A 22,592-nucleotide genomic window follows, 5' to 3' on the forward strand; every position below is an offset into this window, starting at 1 on the left:
CAGGAGCATCCACTGTTCTTTCTCACAAACACAAAACCTGTTTAGAATTTTGAATCTGGATGCCATTTCTCATCAGGGAAGCCTTTGCCTAAGGCATTTCTGCCTTTTCTTTTTTCCTAAGTAAATAATGAACAAAAAGAAAGAGGTCTTGAAGGGGAAAAAAATTAAGTTTTAATGGAAACACATTTCATCTTTTTTTTTTCTGCTTGCCATAAAACGTTGACATAGTAAACAAATTGATCTTTGTTCTTATACTCTTTAATAACATACAGTATTCTGAGTTTTCTCATGGCTAATGTATGGTTAAACCATACTATGTTGCTGGTCACATTCAAACCTCAATTATCACAATTCTTTGACATCAAACTACATTTTTCAAAAGAAAAGTTGTGTGTAACCTACTTCTGTTCATAAACACATTCGTAAAAACTTGTCTTTTTTTTTCTTTTTTTCTTATTCAGTACAGTAGTGGTAATGGTGTTTTCTGATCAAAACTGCTTTTTCTTCAGACATAGTTCAAAATCCATGCACTTCTGTGGTCAGCCTCTGCTTTGTGCCATACAGCAATACCTTTCCGAATGCTGCACCCCTACATGAGCAAAGCTTTTATAGATGCTCTGAAACATGATATTGTTACAGATAATCCAATTGTAGGATTGTTACAATGGTGAATAGCTGACATAGCTATTTGAAATAGGGGTGTTTAAAAAAAAAAGATAGCATCACTTTGGTCCACTTTTCAGAGTGGCTGATGTTATAATATATAACCTTTTTTTTCTTAATGCAGTGTAGTTCACAATAATTTAAAATACTCTATAGACATTTAAACGATATACAATAATATAACTTAATTGGATTCTTCAACTGTACTTAACAAATACTATTCTAATATATTTACAGTATCTAGTATCATAAGACTGTGCATTACTGTGCTTGGGAGCTTTATTTGCTTCCTGTCAAGAATGTAGTGAAAGTACAGTATTTCGCTATCATTCAACAACAATACCCATGAATCGAAGAAACTTTAAATTATATGGAGTGACCCTAACATTTGGGGAGGGGCCCAGCTTCCTTTCGTGGAGTTGCACTCATTTATGCCAAGGCTGAATTTGAACCTGTGGTTGTTATTTAGAAATCAACAGCAATAACAAAAAAAGCATGAGTGCTTAGAGTTTGGGTTGCCCCATGGGTAACAGACTCATCAAAGGAGTCTGATTTTCAGAGGGTGTCTCTGTCAGAAAGGCAGGTCTTCATGAGCAGCCAAACTAAGGTCCCCATGTGGTTGGTTTCTTTTGATAGCACAAGCCCATAAATTTGGAAGGAGCAGATCATCCACATACTCAGCATGGGAGCTAGCAGTGCAGCAGCTCCGCCAGCCCCTTGTCCCAAGAGCACAATGTGAGGTGACGTGTGCTCCTGCACTGGGGGGGAGTCCCCATGGCTGTGCAGCCCCTCATGATAAGTAAAAGGATGAAAGAAAAGCTAGAAATTTAGATATGCAGATGTTAGTACATTTTAAATCCAATTTTTCTGAAAATCAGGTAGGAAGCCCTGCTGCAAGCATCTGATTATATAATTAAATGGGCTGTATTGTAATGGATGTGTCTGTGTTAGAATCACTGGGTTTTGCAGTAGTAAAACATCAGAGGATTTTTTTTTTTTTTAAATCTCTCAGAGGAAAAAGAAGTGCGAATTAAAATTGAACAATGTTGTAAAAAGTCCTCTACTTTCTTAATATTCATACATTTATACCAGGGGTATGTCATTGCCAACCTTAGAATAATGATGACATGAACTAACCCACGTTTTAGCTTTCTTATGCTCACAAAGCCATCACAGTTCACAGGCTGCAGCAACACAGTGTTCAGCTATCATATATTTATTAACTTCTCAGCTGATTCTGAGCTGATAATTTTGTAAAAACTATTGCCGATCTTATGTTTTAACCATTAAAGGCAAAGTGTAATTCTTGGAAGATCCTGCCAGTGCATTTGACTGCAAAGCAAAACCTTTAATGTTTGTTGAAGCATTTGTATCCCACAACTACATACAGGGAGCTGGGGGTAGGTGCTCCATGCCTGAAGCCTGAATCTAAAAGAGTCACTCGTAGTCAGGAGGCAAACGAGAAAGTCTTCATCAAGCATTTGTAACCACAGCCTCACGTGATCTTTTGCTCAGTTCTGGTCATTGCCTAAGGCCTACAGAATTTGAACTCTCTACTAGTGGAGTGACAACAGTTCAGTAGCATTGAAGAACTTAGGGAGAACCAAATACAAAAATCATAAAGTCAGAGTTCCAATAAGTTTACATTTAGTACAGAATTAAGACATAACTACCCGTTAGTGCTTAGAATTTTTTGATGCTATTAAAAACATAAATAATTATTTTTAATGTTCATTCAAAGAGTTCCAGTGTCACTGGCAGCTGATGTAATTTTGTTAACTTTATTTTTTCAAGCTGATAGTGGAGTATTTCTGCCACAGGTTTTATCTCCCCACCAGTTGCGGTTTTCTCTCTACCTGCTTTCTTATAAATTTAGGGTTTTGCAGCAAGACTGCTTTGTTCTAGTCAGTGAAGATTCTGTTTCTTAACAAAAAAGAAGTCTTTATTTGCACAGGGCTTGGTGTTTCTGTCGTAAAATCTGAGGAAGCGTCTTTTTAAATTTCATGGGAGCTGCAATGCCATCAGCTTCTCTGATAGGTATAACGCTTACTTGGAGAACTCTACAACACCCAGATTGTAGCTTAAAAAAAAAAAAAAGAGAGAGAGAGAGAGAAAAAAAAAAAAGTTTCATGTACTTGTCAATATCACCTTAGTCCCGTTGTCCTGTTTTCCAAAGCAGTCACAACAGTCAGCCAGCCAAAATGCACCATCTGTAGAGGTGTGTAAGTGGTGGGGAGGGATTGGTTTACGTATTGGTTTATTTTTTTTTCCCGAAGAAGATTAGATGTGCAAAATGATGCTGTTGTCGTTTGTTGTCCTCCACTGTCTTCACTGGTGGCAATTTGCTCTGTTCATTTGTGCACGGCGCCATTATTTGCAGGTGAACACCTCTGTCCGCTCGCTACAAGTGTTGCACTTCACAAAGCAGCACCAGTGGAATTTGCAGTTGCACTGCCACACCTTGGTGTACTGGTGCGTGTTGTAACCTCTTCCGCAGCACATCATGTCACACCCATCCGCATTGGGAGAGGTGCGGTTACAGAGCCGTCCCTGGGTGCCAACGCTTCCTGTGGAAGCATCTTCCTCACAGTAGTTTGGTGACTTTTCGATGTACACTAAATCTGTTTCCATTGGTTTCTGGTAACTCTTGATCTGCTTGATCTTCAGGAAAGTTGGCTGTCTTAGTCTACTGGCTCGTACCACCTCCACTTGCACTGCAGCATTGTATTTCTCTTTCAAAATATATCCGATCTCTCTGAATTTAGGAAGGGTGGTCCAGCAGGTCTTGGTTGTACAGGAACCTGAAACTCCGTGACACTTGCACTCCAGTTTCATCCTCTCTTCAAGCACCTACATGCGCAGATATTGAATATTGTTACCGTGGGAACATTACATTGCAAGCTCACCTAAGGCTTAATCTGTTCAGTTCATGTTAAAGGTCATTAAGGTGAGCAGAAATTTTCAATGCATATTTATGAATCCCCTTGCCTTGCAGCAGAATGCTTATAGCACATTTTATTTTACATGCCACTTTATCAGATATAGTTTTTTGTCATTTTATTACAGAATACTTCTGTTCTGTTTCCAAATATTGGAAATTATTTACTTAAATTTCAGAAAATGTTTTCAGAGACAAAGTAAGATTCCAGAGACTTAAGAAATTTTTTCAAATCATCTTCATTTTGGAAGCAGAAGAAAAATGTTTTTTTTAAAGTGGTGTAAGATTCTGAATATTTAACCATATTTATGGCTTTAATTAATGTTCAAACAATATTTAAAATTTTTGAACAGTTTTAATATTTGCAGAACAATATATACTATGTGGGTGAATAGGCATTCACGTTCACTGCATAATTAAAAATTTTGCCTACACCAGCAATGGCAATAGCAGCATACATATTAACTACTCAACCTGCAGAATGTACTATCAGCTTTAAAAGCAGCTCTTCTTGCAGTACCCATCCCCATTTCACAGAATCACAGAATCACCAAGGTTGGAAAAGACCTTTAAGATCATCCAGTCCAACCATCCGCCTATCACCAATATCACTAAACCATGTCCCTCAACACAAAATCCAAACGTTCCTTGAACACCTCCAGGGTCGGTGACTCTACCACCTCCCTGGGCAGCTCATTATTTCACAAAAATGTTCATCCATAAGAATATTTTTTGCCCCAGGGCAATGGTTGTGCAACGTTAGAGGAAATAACATCCAACGTAGGGCCTCGCTGAGCCATGAGCCAAAGAGAAGAAGGAGCACTTATTATTGCTATTGCTGTGTAATGCCTAAAAATTCCTCCTTTTCATTATGGATGTGCTTTCTGGGCTTAGTGAAGGTGTTGCCACCAGCCCCTGGAGGAGGCTGACCCAGCATCAGGTGTGCTCTAGAAGATATACAAATGCTCTCCCGCCTCTTGTGTGCCTGGAGGAGAGACAGGCCTCAGGAAAGCACCTCTCTGTTTTCCTGCCCTTAAATGACCACGACTGCACTCGCAGCCACCATTAGCTTATGAAAATCAAGGCCTAAAAAGAAAGCAAACTGATCTTTCCCCTTTGCACTGGGATCCTAACTAAGAAATATGAGCTATCGATCTTGTCTTGAAGCATTACTGATGCTACAGACCATCTCCTATAGTGGTTTCATTATAGATCCCAGAACATGACTGAAATGGGCAAAGGATAAAAGGGCCGAAATCTGAGTACAATGGCATAATGAAGTAGAAGGGAAGTAAAAAATGCTTACTGCTTAAGAAACTGGCCTTAAAATAAAAGCTGAGCAGATCTGGTTATCCCTGCAAATAGAGGACACTCTCCTGAGTTGTTTGAGCTTCAGTTAAATTGTATGTTTTGTATTTTTCCCAAATTTCTGAGGTTTCAATATTAAAGAGAATATTTAGTTTTAATTCTGCCTTGCCAACATACAGTAGCAAGAACAAGATAGCTGAGCATCCTAGTCAAAAATACCTTAGACTTTCTGGAAACAATGGCTTTCCTAGGCTGAAGTCCAGTCAGTTCTTCAGTGCTCAGAGGCAAAAATCTTACTTCCAACAAGGATTACTGGCTTAGGAAAAAACATCCTACAGCTGCAATGCTCTACAAGGAACTGCTTTCTATGGACATAAGTTGCTCTCTGCTGACCTGTATCACCTTCCTGTCTTCCCAGACAGAAAGATTGCCACCTTCTGCCATGGTATCAGCAAATAGAAGGGTGTCTTATCAAATAGTCCAGAGTCCATCAGGACTCCTCTGACTCTACTTTGTGCATGTGTAGGAGGATGTGATGGTTTGAGGTCTTCCCCCACTGCAGAGAAGATTACAGTCCCACTCCACAAATCTGATATTTGGATGCTGATTATGTTTCTATGTACTTTTTTGTATTATTATTATTGCTTATGTGTTTCATTGATAGTGCTGAAATACATTATTTTAAACCAGCCTGATTCTATAACTCTCTCTTCCAACTACTGCGAACATTACAAAACATTACAAAAATTTGTAACAGAGGGTGGACAGAAGCAACTTTCTTTACGCCATCACCATAGAGCACTACAGGTTGTAAAAACTTCCAAGAAAGCAGCAGAAATGGGTCAGATCCACCACACTTGATTTGTGTTCCTCTTCTCCCTAAGTAACAGTTCTTGGTGAGGTGCAACCTTGTGTTTTTGTATGCATTTTATCAGGCTTTGCATGTGTGTTTGTGACATCCAGTTTTCAGTTTGAAAAGCAAAACAAGTAACTTGCCCAGAAGGCAGAAGGAGGCAAAGCTTGTGAGGCTCCTGATTCCATGGGCTTGGCACTCCAGAAAATGCTTTGAAGAGCCTTGGCCTCTCAGAAAGTGTCACTGTTTCTTAAAAGCAAAGATTACCCATTCATGTGTCCTAGGTGCTATCTATGTATATACATATTTATACATATGTGCATGTCTATTTACTGTGTGTACCTTTGTGTATTTTGTTGAGACACTGCCTTTATATGCAACGCTGCCCAACACACTCTGTAGCACAATCTGCAGTTAACTTCATCCCAACTTTTGATTTTTTCTTTTTTGTCTTTCTGGAGGTCCAGTTCCATGAGTCATTTTGTTGTACAGAAATCAGATTCTACTGTAGTATTTTTTCAAATATTCCTGATTTTTATGATTGTGAAAGAACCAGAAAATGCAAGCCATGCAAGCTCAAAAAAACCCAGAGGATTCAAAATGTATTAATTTGTGATCCTGAAGCCAATGTTTCAGGTTTCTTTTTATTTTTTGGAGGACTTTTCTCATGAATGTGGAATGCTTGGGGTTACAACACTGAGTGCAGGCCCAATCATCAGGTAGTTAAATTCCTGAATGCTATAATTTGTGTGCCCACAGTCAGCTGTGGGTATAAAATTGTGCCCAAAAACTTGGAGGTCAGGGAATGTATGGCTCAAACTTAGCAGATTGGAAGTAAGACTTTTTTTTCTTTTTCCACACAGATGCTGCTGAGAGTTCCTCTTTGCTAGCAAGCCAGCACACTTGGGCTTTTCTTGAGGTGTGGCCATAAGGCCCCATGGGATACTATAAGGAAATCCTTGAGAAGGCTGTGCTGCTTCTACTTTGCACCTTGCCTTTCAGACAGAAAGCTGCACCTTTGTTGCTGGGATCTCAACAGCTTCTCACTCTCAAGGTGCGTTGGACCTGACAAAGGTGTTACCATTTTGTCCTCACAATGCTGTGATAGAAGAGTGGCCAGTGTTTTCTTCCTGTATGTCCCTCCAACCTAGTTTTTCTCAGCAGAATTCCCATCAGAGTTCTGACCCTGAGCCCTGAAGGTACTTATTTACTCAGATCTGATACATGATGCCAAGGTAGGTGCTTGATTAAAGATTGAAAATCATTAGCTCGTATGACCCACTCATTCAGCAGTTTCATTTGTCATATGTCACTGCCTCATATCTAATCTCAAATAGTTTACAGCAAGATCTACTTCCCAAAGCAAATTCCCATCGTTGGACCGTGCTGCCTCAGTCTAATAGTAGGAACATTCTTTATGTCCATTTTCCACATGCAGGCCCACTCCCACCCCAGTAGGATCTTGCCAAGTAAAATTTTCTAACTGCTGCTACTTTGCTAAATGAATTGTGAAATATAATGTTAAAACTTTCTTATTCCACAAATTTTTATATCTATATAAATCATACATTGAAAGTGCAATTTGAGGGTTTTCCACTGCCAGTTAAGTAGAAAAACCTAGCAAAGACTGAAATAAAACAAAATGATACGCATGGAAAGAAACTCGTTTTTTCAAGTTCCATATCTAGACCCAACTGCATAACATCAGATACAGTTTCTGTACATATTAAAAATCCTATCTGGATAAAATATGTAAAAACAATAGTAACATTTTGTGTGTGTTTGTTTTGGCTTGCCTTTTCTGGTTTGTGTTTTTCTTAGTGGAAATGCACATTTTTGGACCAGATGTTGAATGTAACAAAATCCATATTACTTTTTGACTGCATTATCAAAAAGAAATAGAAGACTAAGAGTTTTCCCCATCAAATATGCAAGTAATCAACTTTTGCTTTGGGTAATATCAGTGCCCAAAGAGATAGATTTTGGTCATAAGATGTCACTATCTCTTTGCATACTCAAGCAGCTGCAGCCACAAGAACTTACGGCTTGCCAGTGACGAGTGGGCATCAGCAAACTTTAGCCTTAGTGCAGCCCGGGGTCCAGTACTGCTGGCAAAATACTGATCTCATGGACCCATCTGGGAAACAAATCTGGGTTTGGGGTTGGTCTGTATGTGTTTTTTATTCATTTGTTCTCTGTTGGTTATTTTTGTTAGCTTTTTTTTTTTTTTTTTCCTTTTCTAATTTGGAAACTAAGCATCCTAATATTAGTAATGCTAGATGTAATGTCATTAGATGTAATGCTACTTCTCTAATACAAATGTTCTGAAAATATTCTTCTTTAATAGCAGTTGAGTGAGCCTAAAATTGAGCAGCTTATGTCATATTTCATCAGGATGTATCCAGCTCTAGTGAAGAGGGGGCATGGTGAAACCAGCAAGAGTGGAGTTAGCAAGAGGGCTAATGGCACTTCAGCTGCATATTTTAATTTATGTTCCTATGTAAGACTGCTCAAGGTGATGAACTGACTTATCATGTTTACTCTCTCTTTTTGCATCCCTATTCTTATTGTTTAGTTTGACGGGAGCAAGGAGCTTTGCAGTGGATCAGTACCCAGCCACAACACAAAACAGCTTTTCTCTGGCACTGGCCAGAAGTTATCAGGACTGGGGACCCTCTGACTTTCTGAGAGGCATGAATTGACCTCCTGCCTTTCATCAGCCTCCGTAGGTAAGGCATTCAATCCCATCATATTCCCACTGAATACATTGCAAAATGAAAAAGGCTGTTGCTTTCCTTACACAAGTTCTCTCCCTGGCCAGCAGGAATATAAACCTGGAATTTTGAGAACTGTTGGCCATCAGATGAAAGCTCCTAATACTATGATGGACCATAGAAACTTGCCCATCTGGACCTCTTCCTTACCTTCTAGAAGAGGAGAGAATAGCTAAGTTTGAGCAGAAAACTGCTGCAATTGATTGGATTGTTTGAAATGTATTTTCAAAGGGCAATGTTGAAAAAAGCAGAAATCTCAAGAAGCACCCCTTAAATCATCCTCAAACCAAGTATGATTGCATTATTTCACTATCTTTTTCTGTGGAAATTTCTATAAAGATTACAAGGAAATTTTTAATCATCATCTTCAAGAGAGTAAAATACTTCACTGCTGGTTTTGATGTGTCAGGCAAAGAGATGTCAGGTTTGGAGGGTGTGCAGTAATGTTTTACTATATGTGCATCTTGTATACATTGCGTGGTATGCACGGGCATGCCCATTTTTAGAATAAAACTATTTAACAACTTCTAAAATATTTGGCTATTTCCCTCCTCTAATTTTAAAGCAATACGTTCAAAATGTAGGATAGTACCAGATGTAGCTTCTGGCAGTCGACATGAAGGGTGTGTTTCTGGAAGAAAAAAATAGGCTAGTAAATCCAGCCCAACTGGAAGCAGGAGAACTATCCTCATGAGATTTTGAGCCAAAGCTTGCATACTCAGGACATATGGATAAGCATTCGTTATCCATCTAACCCACCCAAGCTGTAACACCAAACTTTTTGAAGTTGGATTTATATCTGTCTGCAAATCAATTTAAGTGGGAAAATGGAAAGTATGCCATCGAGCACAACTATCTAAAGCTTTTCTTTTGTGAATATTCTCACAGTGGAAGTGCAATGAAATAATGTTTCTCTTTTAGAGAAAAAAAGTTTCAGTAAATAATGGGCTTGGGGCTGTAAAATCTGGAAAATCACATTCTGAAATCACTGAAATCACTTAGGAAATAAAGTCATATTTTTAAGAATAATTTAGGCTCATAGGAGAAGAAAAATTGTTGGTTTTTGCTTTTGAAAGTGGGATTCAGTCTCCACTGCAAATTTATAACATGTATTTCATCCACAATTTGGGGATTGTTTCTAATACTCATGTCCTGCTAGGTGACTGTGAGGGCAGTTTTGCAATGTGTTAAGGCACACTAAGCACCTCACAGAAGCTAACTTATTAATTTAAATATTACAGGTGGAGTGAACTGAGCTAACACTTTCTTAACGTATTTTACGAGCAAACGGTGCATATAAATTTATATATAGGTGTATACAATTATGTGCACACGCACAGGCTGTAGGTATCTATACGTGTGCATGTGTATTATATTTAATGGTGAGCAACAAATCACTTCATTAGCTGTTCCACTGCCAAAGCTTATCAGCAGAAAACTCTTCCCAAGAGTTGTCCCAAGTAATTGAATAATCTCTTGTAAAGAGAGTCTGATCTTGTTTTTATTTTTGTCTCCACTCGTACAGCTTCGAGTGTAAAATAAGATGTTGTCATCTTCCAGGAATCCCAGAAAAACAACATCCATTGAAAAATCCCAGAAAAATCCATCGACATTACAAAGGAATAAATATTGGGATGGTACCAAGCTAAGTTTCTAGCATTCGGTGTTATGGGTGTGTCTCTGGAAGATAAGGAAATAGGCCAGGGTTTTTTTTCCACATAGCCACAGTCATTATGTATTGTAAAAGCCTAACCAATTGATGAACTGTTAGAAATATTTCTTGTCTTCTTTTTGGTAAAAGCTGTGATCTGCTATCAATTTGTCAGCTTTTAGCTTCCCCTCCCCCTTAAAAACAAACAAAAAAACATTTTTATAATTGATATTCCTCATGAGTGCCAGTCATTGTTTTGAAGCTTTCAACAAAAAGACTAACAGCATGTGTTCCCAGATTTTGCTCTCTCTATGTTCATTTGTCCCAGAATAAGATACTTTTTCTAAAAATACATGGTAGAAGGCTGTCTCATAAAGCAGCATCAGAGCTTACTTGGTTTTGTTGCTATTTAATTTTTCATTACTCTATCAAAGTTTTGCCCACAAATCTCTCTTTAATAGTTCAGATTTACAACAAACCATTCTTTCTCCTTTTTGCAGTAATGTTTGCATTTGGCATATGCTAGTCTTCCTTTGGAGGGTTGTTTTCATTTAACACACTTGTACTTTCCATTCTGAATCACAGCAGTCATTTAAAACACGATGGTGAAGTTAGATGCTTTGTTCTTTTACGCTGCATGCCACTATTTTGCCACAAAGCATAAATCTTCCATTGGTAGCATCTCATGTCACCAGGAATCACTAAGCTTTTATTTCTTCCAAATGGAACCAATGATAAGTTTATGGCTTTGTCACTGGTGCTTTTCATTACATATGAAACTTCACAGGCTTGACATTATCTGAAACAATTCTTAGAAATGCAGTGCAGAGAAATTAAGGGATGCCATTTTTTGAGCAAATTAGGGGATCCATTCTTTCCAGTCACCTGAAATTCTCTGAAAAATCTAAATGTCTGCCTGTTCAAACCAGTATATTTTTGGTGTTGTGCTGAGCATCTCAGTCCTAGAATCATATTAAAGACCCCCCAGAACTATTTTCCCCTCATTTGCTTGTAGCGTTTGTGTAGTTATTTATGCAGTATGCTGTTTTTCCTTGAAGAGAAATTCCTCAGTACTCTATTTTTAATAGCAAAATGCCAACAGGCTAGCTGTTGAGAACATCCTTTGAGAGAGCACAACATTATCTACACCGCTAGAGCTACAAATGCCTCTGGCCCCTAGGCATGTTCAGCAGCTCTGCAACATGCACTGGGAGAGACTAGAAAGGGGCAAAGGTCCACCCATGAACAATTCCACATAGAAACATAATGGAGCATCCAAATAATTGTTCCAGTGGTAAACCTGTTGACCAATCTCCTGCATGATGATTCTAGAAGTGATTTTCTAGGCATCTAGTAGAGGTCTAATGGGGTGATCAAGGCCCTCTCATGCTTTCAGAGCAAGATGGGAGTAACTGTACGTGGGGCTGAGATTTCTTTGCATTCTTTGTTCCTGATATTTCTTTATTAGGAAATTTGGGGATTAAAAAAAAAAAAGACTAAAATGAAGAGAGTAGATTTATTGCCTAAATATTGTCGGTCTTACACAGTTCAAAAGAACGGTTCAGTATGAACTGTGTAAGAACTGTGAGCCTTAGCATTACAGATGGAAACGTTTTTTAAAATAGCAAAAGTCCGATGAAATACAAAACCTTAGCAAATGGATTAATGCTCATATAATCAAGTTGTTGGATTTTTTTTCCTTATACCAGTTTTGATAAGATTGCACTAACTAAGAAACACTTAAATGGCTAATGGAATGATTGTGGGGGGCTACAAAAGCATACATTTCCTCTACAGTCTTGACACTCCCATCCTACAGTTGAAAAGATTATTTGAAAATGGCTGAAGGAAAAAAGAAGTAAAAAAATCTGAGTTTACTGTCATTTCCTTTTGAACTTTTATTCATATTCAGTACAAGGGAAAAGTATCCTTACTTCAGTCCTCTCATAATCAGAAGTTTGACTCCAAACTGTTTTCAAATTTTAAGACAAGATGCAGAAGCATACTGACACAGCAAGCAGAGAGGTACAAGTTTTCCTAGTTTTGTTGGGAGAATTTGGAAGGGGAAAGGAGGAGGAAGATGGAAATCCAGAGTTGTGCTTTAGTGAATGTCCAACCCTTAATGCAATATTTCTGACTTAAGGTTGAATAAGGACCAAATCAAGCATGTCAGAACGACATCCACATGTAAGCAGAAGTTCTGGTTTGAGATTTTTTTCCAGTTCACAATCAGATCCAAGTTTACCCAGGATCGCCAGAACTGCCAAATGTCAAGTCAACAGAGAACAAATTCAGAATTTGTCTGGATTCTCAGAAGGAAGTTCTGATTTTTAGCTGAAATTGCACAGATCTCTATGACCATTTTCTTAAAGGCCTTGCTCAGAAAATGAAATATATCCTTGTTACCAGAGTTCTGTTCTAACCATAAATTTCAGTCAGTCCTCAAATTCAGACTGTCTAATCTATAGAAATAGAAAATGATTAGAGATAAAACCAAAATCATAAGTATTATATTCTGTAAAATTTACATGTTCATGTCATGTGAGTATATGCCATAACACCAACATTACTTCTAAACATGGACCCCAAACCATCTTTCGTATGAGCACATTCCTCAGGATTTGGTGGATTGGAATTAAAAACAAAAACAAAAAGGTGCATCAAATCCCTTCAGTCATCTTTAGCTTTTCAAAATAAAATAATGCATTAATGAATACAATAACAATGTATGGCCACAAATAATGATTGAAAAATACCTCTAACAACAGAGTGAGTAAACTGTAAAACACTGTTTACAAAGTATATTTGGGGGAAAAAAAAAATATATTGTCTGGATTTGCAAATCTTTTTTTTCCTATCTCAAAAACATGAAGTGAGTGCTATCATTTGGTTTTACAAGAATATTTACAGAAAATGAAGTCTTAGGAGAGTTAAAATAAATGCATTTGCAAGCATGCTGCTGCCAGAAATATTTGTAAAAGCACACATATCTTTGGTTTGCTTATGTCCCCTGCTTATGAAATTCTGATGAACAGTAAAAATGTAATTTGCTTAATAAGAATCAGCATTGTGGTCTAGTGGTTACTGGACTGTATATAGAAGTGGGGGACCTGGGACCAGTGCCTAGCTCAGATGTTGAGCTGCCTTCTGTCCCTGGGCAAGCAGCATTGCTGTTCTCCATCTATGCATCCACTGTTGCTCTTTTGTCCCCTTTTCACATATAGGCTGTAACGTGTTCAAAACAGGACATGAATTGGCATTTCTCTGGGAGTGGAACCGAATCTACACAGTGGGTTGGCAATTTAAGCAGGGTTCATAATGTATACAACAGTGACAAATACTCCATTGCAAGTTTAACATCTTGGCTTTTATCTTTTTTGGCATTCAAATGCAATGTGTGACACCAAGGTGAAACACTTAGGCTAAGAGAAATGCTCAAGCCTGGAACCGGTGCTTCATGCCACAGTACAGCAGTATGAGGTGCTCTTACGCCTCTTGACAGGGCAAGTTTTGGAGAAAATATTGTGCTACTCCTAAGGATGCTTTCAGAACCAGCTATCTCCTTCACAACTGGAGCCGTCAGTATCAAACATCAATTGACTATGAATCCTATCTCTATACTTTCAATTATGCCACATGACTGGTTTCTTTCATCGCTAGGAATGTATGCAACAATTTCATCTCAGTAACTGTCTACCTATCACCTTCTGTTTCCGTGCACAGCTGGCTGCCATCCCCTAGAAGTTGTCTTGCAAGGAGCAAGAGTTAGGAAACATTTTCCAAAATACATGCAGCAAGGTAACTGTGCTGCTCATGGCATCACTGATTCAGCCACCTTTGCTACTACCTGGTGTAGAATAAAAGCTCACATTGTTCTGGAGAAGAAAATCTCTGTATAATTTTGGGGGCAAAATGGGGAGAAGCAGTATATTGGTTTCACCTACAGCACAACATATGCACACTGGAGGACAGAAACAGCATTTTTTTTACATGGATGAAAACACTTTGAAAGGTGTAGTTAAATCTCCCCTGAGGTCAGTGTGTATAATATAAAGATACATTTTATTTTTTACAGGGAAAGCTTTTGGTGTTTTGAGGATTTCCATTCAATGGACATGAATCAACTCCATGATGTTTATTTTTTTTCAATTGCAAGCAACTCAATCATGCTTGTAGACATGAAGCTGTTTCTTCTTCCAAAATCATGCTTGTTCAGCCGTCTGTAGCCTGCCAGTGAGGAACAGACAATTGTACATTTGCTACAAAACATGTATTTCATTAGAGCTGTGGTCAAAGAAGTGTTTTGTTTTTGGATGGAATAAATAGCTGCAAGTGCTGTGGGAGTTCAGCAATGCAGAAACTCAGTCCTGTCTCATCATCTCTTGCTAGACTTTTGCAAAGGAGATGAAAAGCAAAGACGGAACTTTAGCCCAAACAGCTCCAGCAATGTTTTCTCTTATTGAGAGGACTGGAAAGATGGCTTGGGAAGCTGAAATATTGAGAGGAGGAGCTATGTAATAGTTTGGCCAGCTCTGAATAAAAAGAAACAGCAACAAACCCTAAGCATTAAGCACCATCAGGTAATGTGGGGCAAGTGTGAGGGAATGAGTCCTGAGACCAAGTCAGCCTCCCCCCTTCCTCCAGCACACACACTTCCCCATCCATCCCTCCTGCTTTCTCGAATACCTTTCTTCCAGCCTCATTGTTGTGCAAGTTCATCAGCCTTCGTGCATTCTTTTTGATTTCTCGGGCATCAACAAACCTCCGGGAGAACTCAATGCCGTATCTGATATCCGCAGAGCAGCCTCCCCACTTCCAGCCCTCCTCCTGGTTGTAGTAGCCCTGTTTCTCTCGGTCACAGCCACAATTGCTGAGGTTGCCCTGGCTGCAGGCGGCCGTGACAGCGTGTGCAACCCCGGCAGCAGTAATGGCATAGGTGAAGGCAGCTTCCCTGCTTCCTGTGGAGAGAAGCCAAAAGCTGATGGTTTGCAGAAAGGCACCACTTACTAAAGAAAGTATGCACATTATGTACAGCAATGGTGTCAGGTAAGAATGTGAGGTGGACATTACCAGCATATGCATCTCATTGTAGCAGAATTACGTATGTATTTTAAATGCTTGTCTCAGGTAGGTCTCATTGCCAGCTACATGACAGTCCCATCTGACCCCCTGCACCATAGGGGAATTTTGCAATGAATCTGTTTGGTGACGAGGTGAGGCAACACAGTTTGTTTTCACGCAGTTTCATCAGGTTTGCAAACTGAACTGCATGTATTTCAGACAAATAATAGGTGAGTTGCAGTGCTCACAGAAAAACAGTTCTAATGGTTGGTAATGCCTGAAAAAAAGTGTACAGACAGCTTAAGAAATACCAGATCTTTCTGGGTGTGTGAGATGGTTAGGATATAAGTGAGGAAGGTTTTTAATGCATATTTATAAACTCTCCAGTAATGTCTATTACTGATGCTGATGGTGAAATATGGCAAGAGTTGCTTACAGGGTGAAGAGCTCCGTGGATTTTGTTTCCTTTCAAGGTAAAGTAAAGATGACCTCTTTCCTTTACTGACTTCTCTTGCATATGAGAAGTCTTGCATTGTGACTCTGGGCAGCCTGGTCTGGTAGTTGGTGACCCTGCCCACAGCAGGGGGGTTGAAATTAGATGACCTTTGAGGTCCTTTTCAACCCAGGCCATTCTATGATTTTATGATTCTGTGACTTTTACTGTGAGTTTTTCCAATCCCACCCTGACTCAGAACTCTGCTTTACCTTTGTGAGTGATCATATGGGGTAGTGGAAGTATCAGAGCAGCAATCTTTTCTCTCTGGAACAAATGAGTTGCTGCCATGGAGGCAACAGCTTTGTTTTTATGTTCTTTTTTTTTTTTTTTTTTAAATACCGTCAATTATTTCCAAGATTCCTCATTCCCTGCTCCATTTTATAGCTTTAATATTGAGAATATTAAAAATGAATATGATGAGGGGCAAATAAATGTCATTTCTTGACTAAACACCAGTTGGGTGAGTTGCCTTTGGGATGCATATGAACAAGGAGACACAGAGCCAGAGCAATCTAAAGTGATGCAACAGCCCTTTCCTGCTCTCACACAAGCCCACACTCAATCACTGACTTTATGTAGGGCTGGATCATGGCTCAGTGTGTTTTGCCGTTCTTATTTATAACATTTCTCTTCAAATTCCCCTCTCTGTGCTATCATCATTTTCCTCTGTGTTTATCTGGTGATAAACAGACAATCTTGTAATACCATTGCCAAAAGAATAACTGTAAAGAATTTGCAGAAAGTTGCTGAAAACTTCTAATGACCACACACAGAGCTTTAACATGGTTAAAGGATTGGGGAGAAAAAAAAAAAAAAAAAGGAATAAATTTTCAAGAGGATTAAAAAAACAACCTTAGAAACTATTTTTACTTTTTTGTTTTGGGATTCACATATATCATATGTGTTCGGGAATTATCTGTGCACAACACTGTGGGGGGGGGGGGGTTTGTTTGCTTTTGTTTTTTTGTTTTTTTTTTTAATGTTTATGTGTCCTTTTTTTCAGATAGCTTCCTGAAAATTTACACTGTTTTAGGATACAAGAGAGATCCTACATGAAGCAATTGTAAATTGGATATTGGCACCATTAACTTGTTTCTCCAAAGCAATAAAAAAGAAACTCAAGGTAAGAGAAAAACAAAAGGGTCTTGTGTTCTTCAGGTACCAGGAAGGTTAACCTGAGCTGTACAGTATATGAGTGCATCACCCAACAGAAGGCCCGACTCTGCTCTCAGACACACAAGTGTTTTGTTGGGGTGTTGTTCTATGTGTGTAGTCTGGTTCAGTGGTTCCCAAACCATGGTCTGCAGAACACTGGTGGTCCAGGAGGCCACGGTAAAGGGTTTGCAGTTAATCCACAGAGCCATATTAAACACTGTTTTTAATAGTGTTTTCAATTAAAAGTTTGATGATAACGATGCCTGGTGGTCCACAAGAAATTCTGAGGGTTGATAGCAATCCAAAAAAGTTTAGGAACCTCTGTTCTAGTTCCTAGTTTGTTCTCTAAAAGCTCGTATCAGTATTCACTCGTCTCTCACTCATCAGCTGAAGTCAAACCTGGGACACATATTTTAAAGTGCATCCTGTTGACTTGCAGGGTTTCTTTCTTTATTATCTCCTTTAAATATATAGATTCTTAATTTAGATTTTTTATTGTTAAATTGAAAGTTTGGAAATATGAGAAATAACAGGAATGACATTTATAGATAGGTTTTCTTTTCTCTTCAGGATGAAAGTTGGATCTCAAAGTCATGAAAATTTTTGAGTTCAGACACCTCTGAAACACATGTAGGAAAGCTTGTAAACAAGCAGAAACATATTCCTGTCAGGGAACACCAGAGTGATGAGCTGCTTGTAAGCTGATTTACCAGGAGATTAGCTAGAAAGAGTTTTCTGATGTTTTATTTTTAAATTCAATGCATTCCACATGTAACCACAGTAGAAGATGCTATTTTGTAAAGGCGCTGTGTCTGTGACCTGGTTCATGAGTTTTCACACAGCACTTCTTGTAATCAGTTTTGTAAAACTAAGGAATATTCTGCTTTTATCTTCCTTTCTTCCCCCCTGTTTTGTTATACCCCTATTACACTCAGGGACAGAGAAAAATATATTTCTTTCACCCACTTGAGAGCTACAGCAGTAATGGAATTATCTCAAATCAGGGGGTAAAAATGAATGAAAACCATATTGACTCTCTGAAGAGTGTATTCTTTGGTTTCAATGCAGCTCTAAAATAAGAAGGGCTCAGAAATAAGAGGTAGCTTGAAAATCAGGCTCCTTTTGCAAGTCAAGGTGCCCTGCCAAGAATTAATACTTTGTGCTCTGTCGTTTTTTAACTAAAAAAGGTTCCAAAGCTTCCCTTGAACTTCAGGATAAGCATTACCTCAGCAGCTCTTTAAAGCCCTAAGATCACGACTGTCAGAAAATGCCAGTGGAGGAGAGAGGGGAATTGCTGTCTGCTGTACACAAAGCTTTCCATTAGCATGTCATCATTTGAAGTCAGTTTTAAGCAAGTCCTTTCTAGGCAGCTAAAACAATTTAAGTAATGACTGCTGTGTTATTTTAATGGAGGAGGATAATTTCACTTTATGAAATTCTCTGACATTTCAAAAATATTCTGATTCAATAATAAAGCAATTAATAATTTCCAAAAATTCTTATGAAAAGGTGAAATGAACAGCAGAAGATCTGGGGTTTTAATCAGTTTTGAAGCTAGATTTTTGGTTTTTTTTTCTGAAAAACATTCTGATCACCTTGTTATTTGGCAACATACACAGAATCACAGAATTACCAGGGTTGGAAAGGACCTCAAGGATCATGAATCTCCAACCCCCCTGCCACATGCAGGGCCACCAACCTCCCCATTTAATACCAGACCAGGCTGCCCAGGGCCCCAGCCAATCTGGCCTTGAACACCTCCAGGGATGGGGCATCCACAACCTCTCTGGGCAGCCTGTTCCAGCACGTCACCAGACTCTCTGTAAAGAATTTCCCCCTGACATCCAACCTAAATCTCCCCTCCCTTAACTTAAACACATTTCCCCTTGTCCTGCAACATACGTCCTTACTAACTGTGTTGCAGAAGAAAACTTACTTGTTTAACTTTTCAATGTTTTCTTTTACATAGATGAGAATAATTCTGTTAAGATCTTATATTAGTATAAAAAACACTGTGTTGTTTTTTATTGTGACCCTTGGATTCCTACATTTCCCTATTAGAAATGTCTGCTTTGTTGTCAAGATAATTCTGATTTAATTCCTAAAACGTAGGAGAATAAACAGAAACCTAGTAATTCCTGTAGAAGATAGCCAATCAGTACTGACTGAAATGATGACTATTATCTTTGGTAATGGTGCTGAAAGACACTTCTTGCAATCTGCTCTGTCATGAAAGAAGTCTTGTCTGTGATCTGTTGATTTAAGCATTCTTACTGTGGGTTGTAATTAAAAAGTGTTCTATTACCCATTAATGTAGACAGTTTCTGCTCAGACAGTCAGATATTGGATCGTTGCTTCCTACAATGAGCAATTTCTGGCAGATAGGATGAGAGGAGCCTATTTATCCATTGTTGGAGTTCTGGAGCAGCCTATACTTTAGTCCTAATTTAGATGTCATCTCTGACTAACTTTTAGGCTGCAAACTGAGCGCTACACTTCGTATGGTCTGATGTGGAAATTACTACAAGTTCTATAATTGCTGTAGTTTACTCTGTTCTAATGTGCGTGTATTCAGCATGTAACCACAACCAGCTGAGAATCTTGTATGCTAAATTTTGACCATTTGACTGTATTTGAATGTACAGCATTACAGATTTAACCGTTTCATAGTTATTATCAAGGCATTTATTTCTCAGAGTAACTAGTTGAGACTATTACTATTCCTCACATCATTCAGAAATGTCTTCTCTCAGCAGCTAGATGAATAAAAGTGCTAATAAATGTCAGCTAGTAGAACTCAAATTTAAATCAAAAGATTAGACTATGGAATATAAACTGTTTATACATTGATTTCCTAAATCTTCTATTAACAATGATAGAAAAAAATTACACAATGTTATTAAAAAAACCAAGTTCCTAATATGTTTATGCAACCTCTAAACACCAGAGGATCTTGGATTAAATGGCAACCATGTAATGAATATTAATGGTAAGAAGAAATGAACCATGGCAGGTTAGACTTTTTGCCAAATCAGTTATTTTTGACAAGTCTTATTCTGCGAGTGAAAGCTGAGGACACATTCAGTCACTTTTTTTTTTTTTTTTAAGACAATAGATACTTCTGGTTGAGTAAATTAAAACTCGGACCAGAGCCCTCACCAAGTAGGGCTGGATGAAGACATTTGTAGATGAGCTTAGTTCCTTCATAATTTTGGTTTTTCTTACTCAACACGTACTTTAGCAATTCTCAAAAAAAAAACAGTTCAGGCTCTTTTCTTTGGGTTTGACATGCAGTTATGCAGTAGTACAAGGTCAGCGGGAGTTTTCTTGCTGTCTGAAGCAGATCCTTTCTCTATTTGCATTTTCAATTAAGTAATTTGGGACTTCAAGGTCCCAATCTAAAAGCAAGGATTTATATGATTTCTTTAAGCTTCTAATTTAGTATACCCAGTGCCGTATGTAAGAAGTAGGAAATACTGAAATCAGGCTGTGCAAGTAGAAGAAATGCAATTAAAAAGTAGGGCTTGCGGGAGCCTCAGGGGAATCCCTAGTACATCCCTCAACTCTCTTGTAGGCTAATAATTCAGGTGCCCTTCACAACTGCTTTCTATTTACCCTTCATTGTGGAGATTTGACAATCTATTCCAGAGCTTTGAGACCCACATTTTTACACATTGCTAAACATTTTACTAATATCAATCTGAAACTGTATTTCTGAGTACAAACCATTTCTTACTGTACAGATGAAAAAAAACCTGATTGTTTTCTTCTTATAACAGCATTTAAGCATTTAAAGACTTCCACACCCTTTCTAGACTTGTTCCATTAGTCCCTGAAGAACAGTTTCAAGAGAGGTAATCACTTCTGCAGCTCTCTATGGACTCTCCCAGCCAGCTGATGCCTTGTGCTACCATGTTAGAGACAGGACAGGGTGCCCAGCCCAGGCCTTGCCCACTTAGGGTTGGAGCAGGAGTAGCATCTTACATGCTGCCTCCCAGTTTACTTGTGTTTTCACAGTAGCAGGACATTTTTGACTTGAAGTCTTCTTTATTGCAGATGCTATCACAGCAGATATTTCTTGGATTTGTGCGGCTGTTTATTCCCACGTACAAATCTTTGCCTTTCTGCTTTGCCTCCTCTATATCTTTTGTTTTGTTTTCTTCTTTTTCAGATATTTTTAAAAATCATTTTCCATTTTGACTCAAAAATTAAAATATTCCTCCAATATCCTTGCAATCAGGATTTAATTTGTAAGTCCAATGAGCACAGCTTATTCCCTTTGTATTGCCAAGAGTAAAATCAACTGTTGCCAGAACCAGCATAAATCACAAAGGAAACTCAAAAAGTACACCCAAGTAGCCTCCAAGTAAATTTCCAGATAACATGTACCTGTTCAGTCAGTTTCCTTAATTTTCTTATGAGAATATAATATAAAGCATTGTCAAAATCCTCATTTAAGACCTAGATATATGGTGTATACTGGCTCCTCTCAGCCTCTGAGGCCCTAGATGGCAAAAGAAGGATATTAGATTGGTTTAACGTGATCCGTTTTTGACAGATCCTTGTAGACTGTTATTCATCTCCTTGTTTTCAATTATAAGCTTACAAATGAGTTTTTGTTCCCATATCTTTTTCATTCACTCAAGTCAAGCTGATTGGTCCTGTGATTCCTTTTTTTCGTCTTTTAGACAAAGATGACATATTTGCCTTTTCAACTTTTCTTAATGAGAATTCTCAGCAAATTTTCAGCTCAAATGGCTGCCTGGACTAATGGTTCTACAATGGACATATATTCTGAGATGAGGAACAGCTAACAAGAATGCACTCAACCTGGGTAGATAATTCCTTCTATCTAGTGCTAATCTTAAATTCTTCTGTAGATTACAATAGTTCTATAACCTTCTGCTCAACACTGACATTCTTAGAAAAGGTTGATGCAAGACCTTCCTGGCCTTCTTGACATTATCCTTGATGGACCATCTTTTTCTTCATCTTCCGCTCAATGACAAAATACTGACTGAATGGTGGTTCTGTAGTCTGTTGTAAAAAAAAAATAACAGTCATCCGTGATCATGAGGATTATCTTACATTGTCTGCACTGAGAAGTGCTCCTGAATTAGGAACCTGATGCAGACTGAATAACTGCTGGTCTGGCAGGTCTTTCTGATCTAATCTGATGAAGTTCTTTGAAAGTCATATTAGTTAATGATTTGTTTCCTATATTTGTTCCCCGTTTCCTACCTAACACTTTTATTTTCTATTACAATCTAATTAAAATTGTATTATTTAGTATTGTTTCATCCAGGTAGGTCTGTTTAACTTGACCAGAAGCAGAGCAATTGCAGATAATTTCAGTACCTTCTTTATAGACTGCTCATGATGTCTATTTCAGATTATACTTGAGTGGAACAGAAGACAAATGGTGCAAATTTTGAAGCAGAGGAGGTGCAATGCTATGGCATAATGTTCTGTTTACAGATTCTCCTGTTATTCAGCATTTTAAACTCTAGGTTCCTACTAAGTCGTTATGGTGCTGCCATAATTTTGGTCATTTGTTTACAATCACACTGTCAACTGGATTGTTTTCTATTGTTCATGGGAGTTTGTCAAATTTTCTTTCTTACATGAGCCAGATTTATTTCACACTTGCCTTTTTGCAGCTCACTGCTGTCACTATATAGTTTTGGAAGAAT

General features: G+C 38.3%; 1 protein-coding gene across 1 annotated transcript in view; it reads right to left on the bottom strand.

Moving 5' to 3' along the window:
• Positions 1-2,835: 2,835 nt before the first annotated feature.
• WNT7B (Wnt family member 7B) overlaps positions 2,836-22,592 on the bottom strand; it is an 88,555-nt gene continuing 68,798 nt past the window's right edge. The window contains exons 3-4 of the mRNA XM_090147421.1: positions 14,874-15,145; positions 2,836-3,513 (exon numbers count right to left, since the gene is read on the bottom strand). Of these exons, the coding sequence (XP_090003547.1) occupies positions 3,034-3,513; positions 14,874-15,145 (752 nt within the window). The 3' untranslated portion in view covers positions 2,836-3,033. The remainder of the gene's footprint in view (positions 3,514-14,873; positions 15,146-22,592) is intronic.

The sequence above is a fragment of the Phasianus colchicus genome, chromosome 1 (assembly GCF_987193195.1).
Source record: "Phasianus colchicus chromosome 1, bPhaCol1.hap1.1, whole genome shotgun sequence".
Taxonomy (NCBI): domain Eukaryota; kingdom Metazoa; phylum Chordata; class Aves; order Galliformes; family Phasianidae; genus Phasianus; species Phasianus colchicus.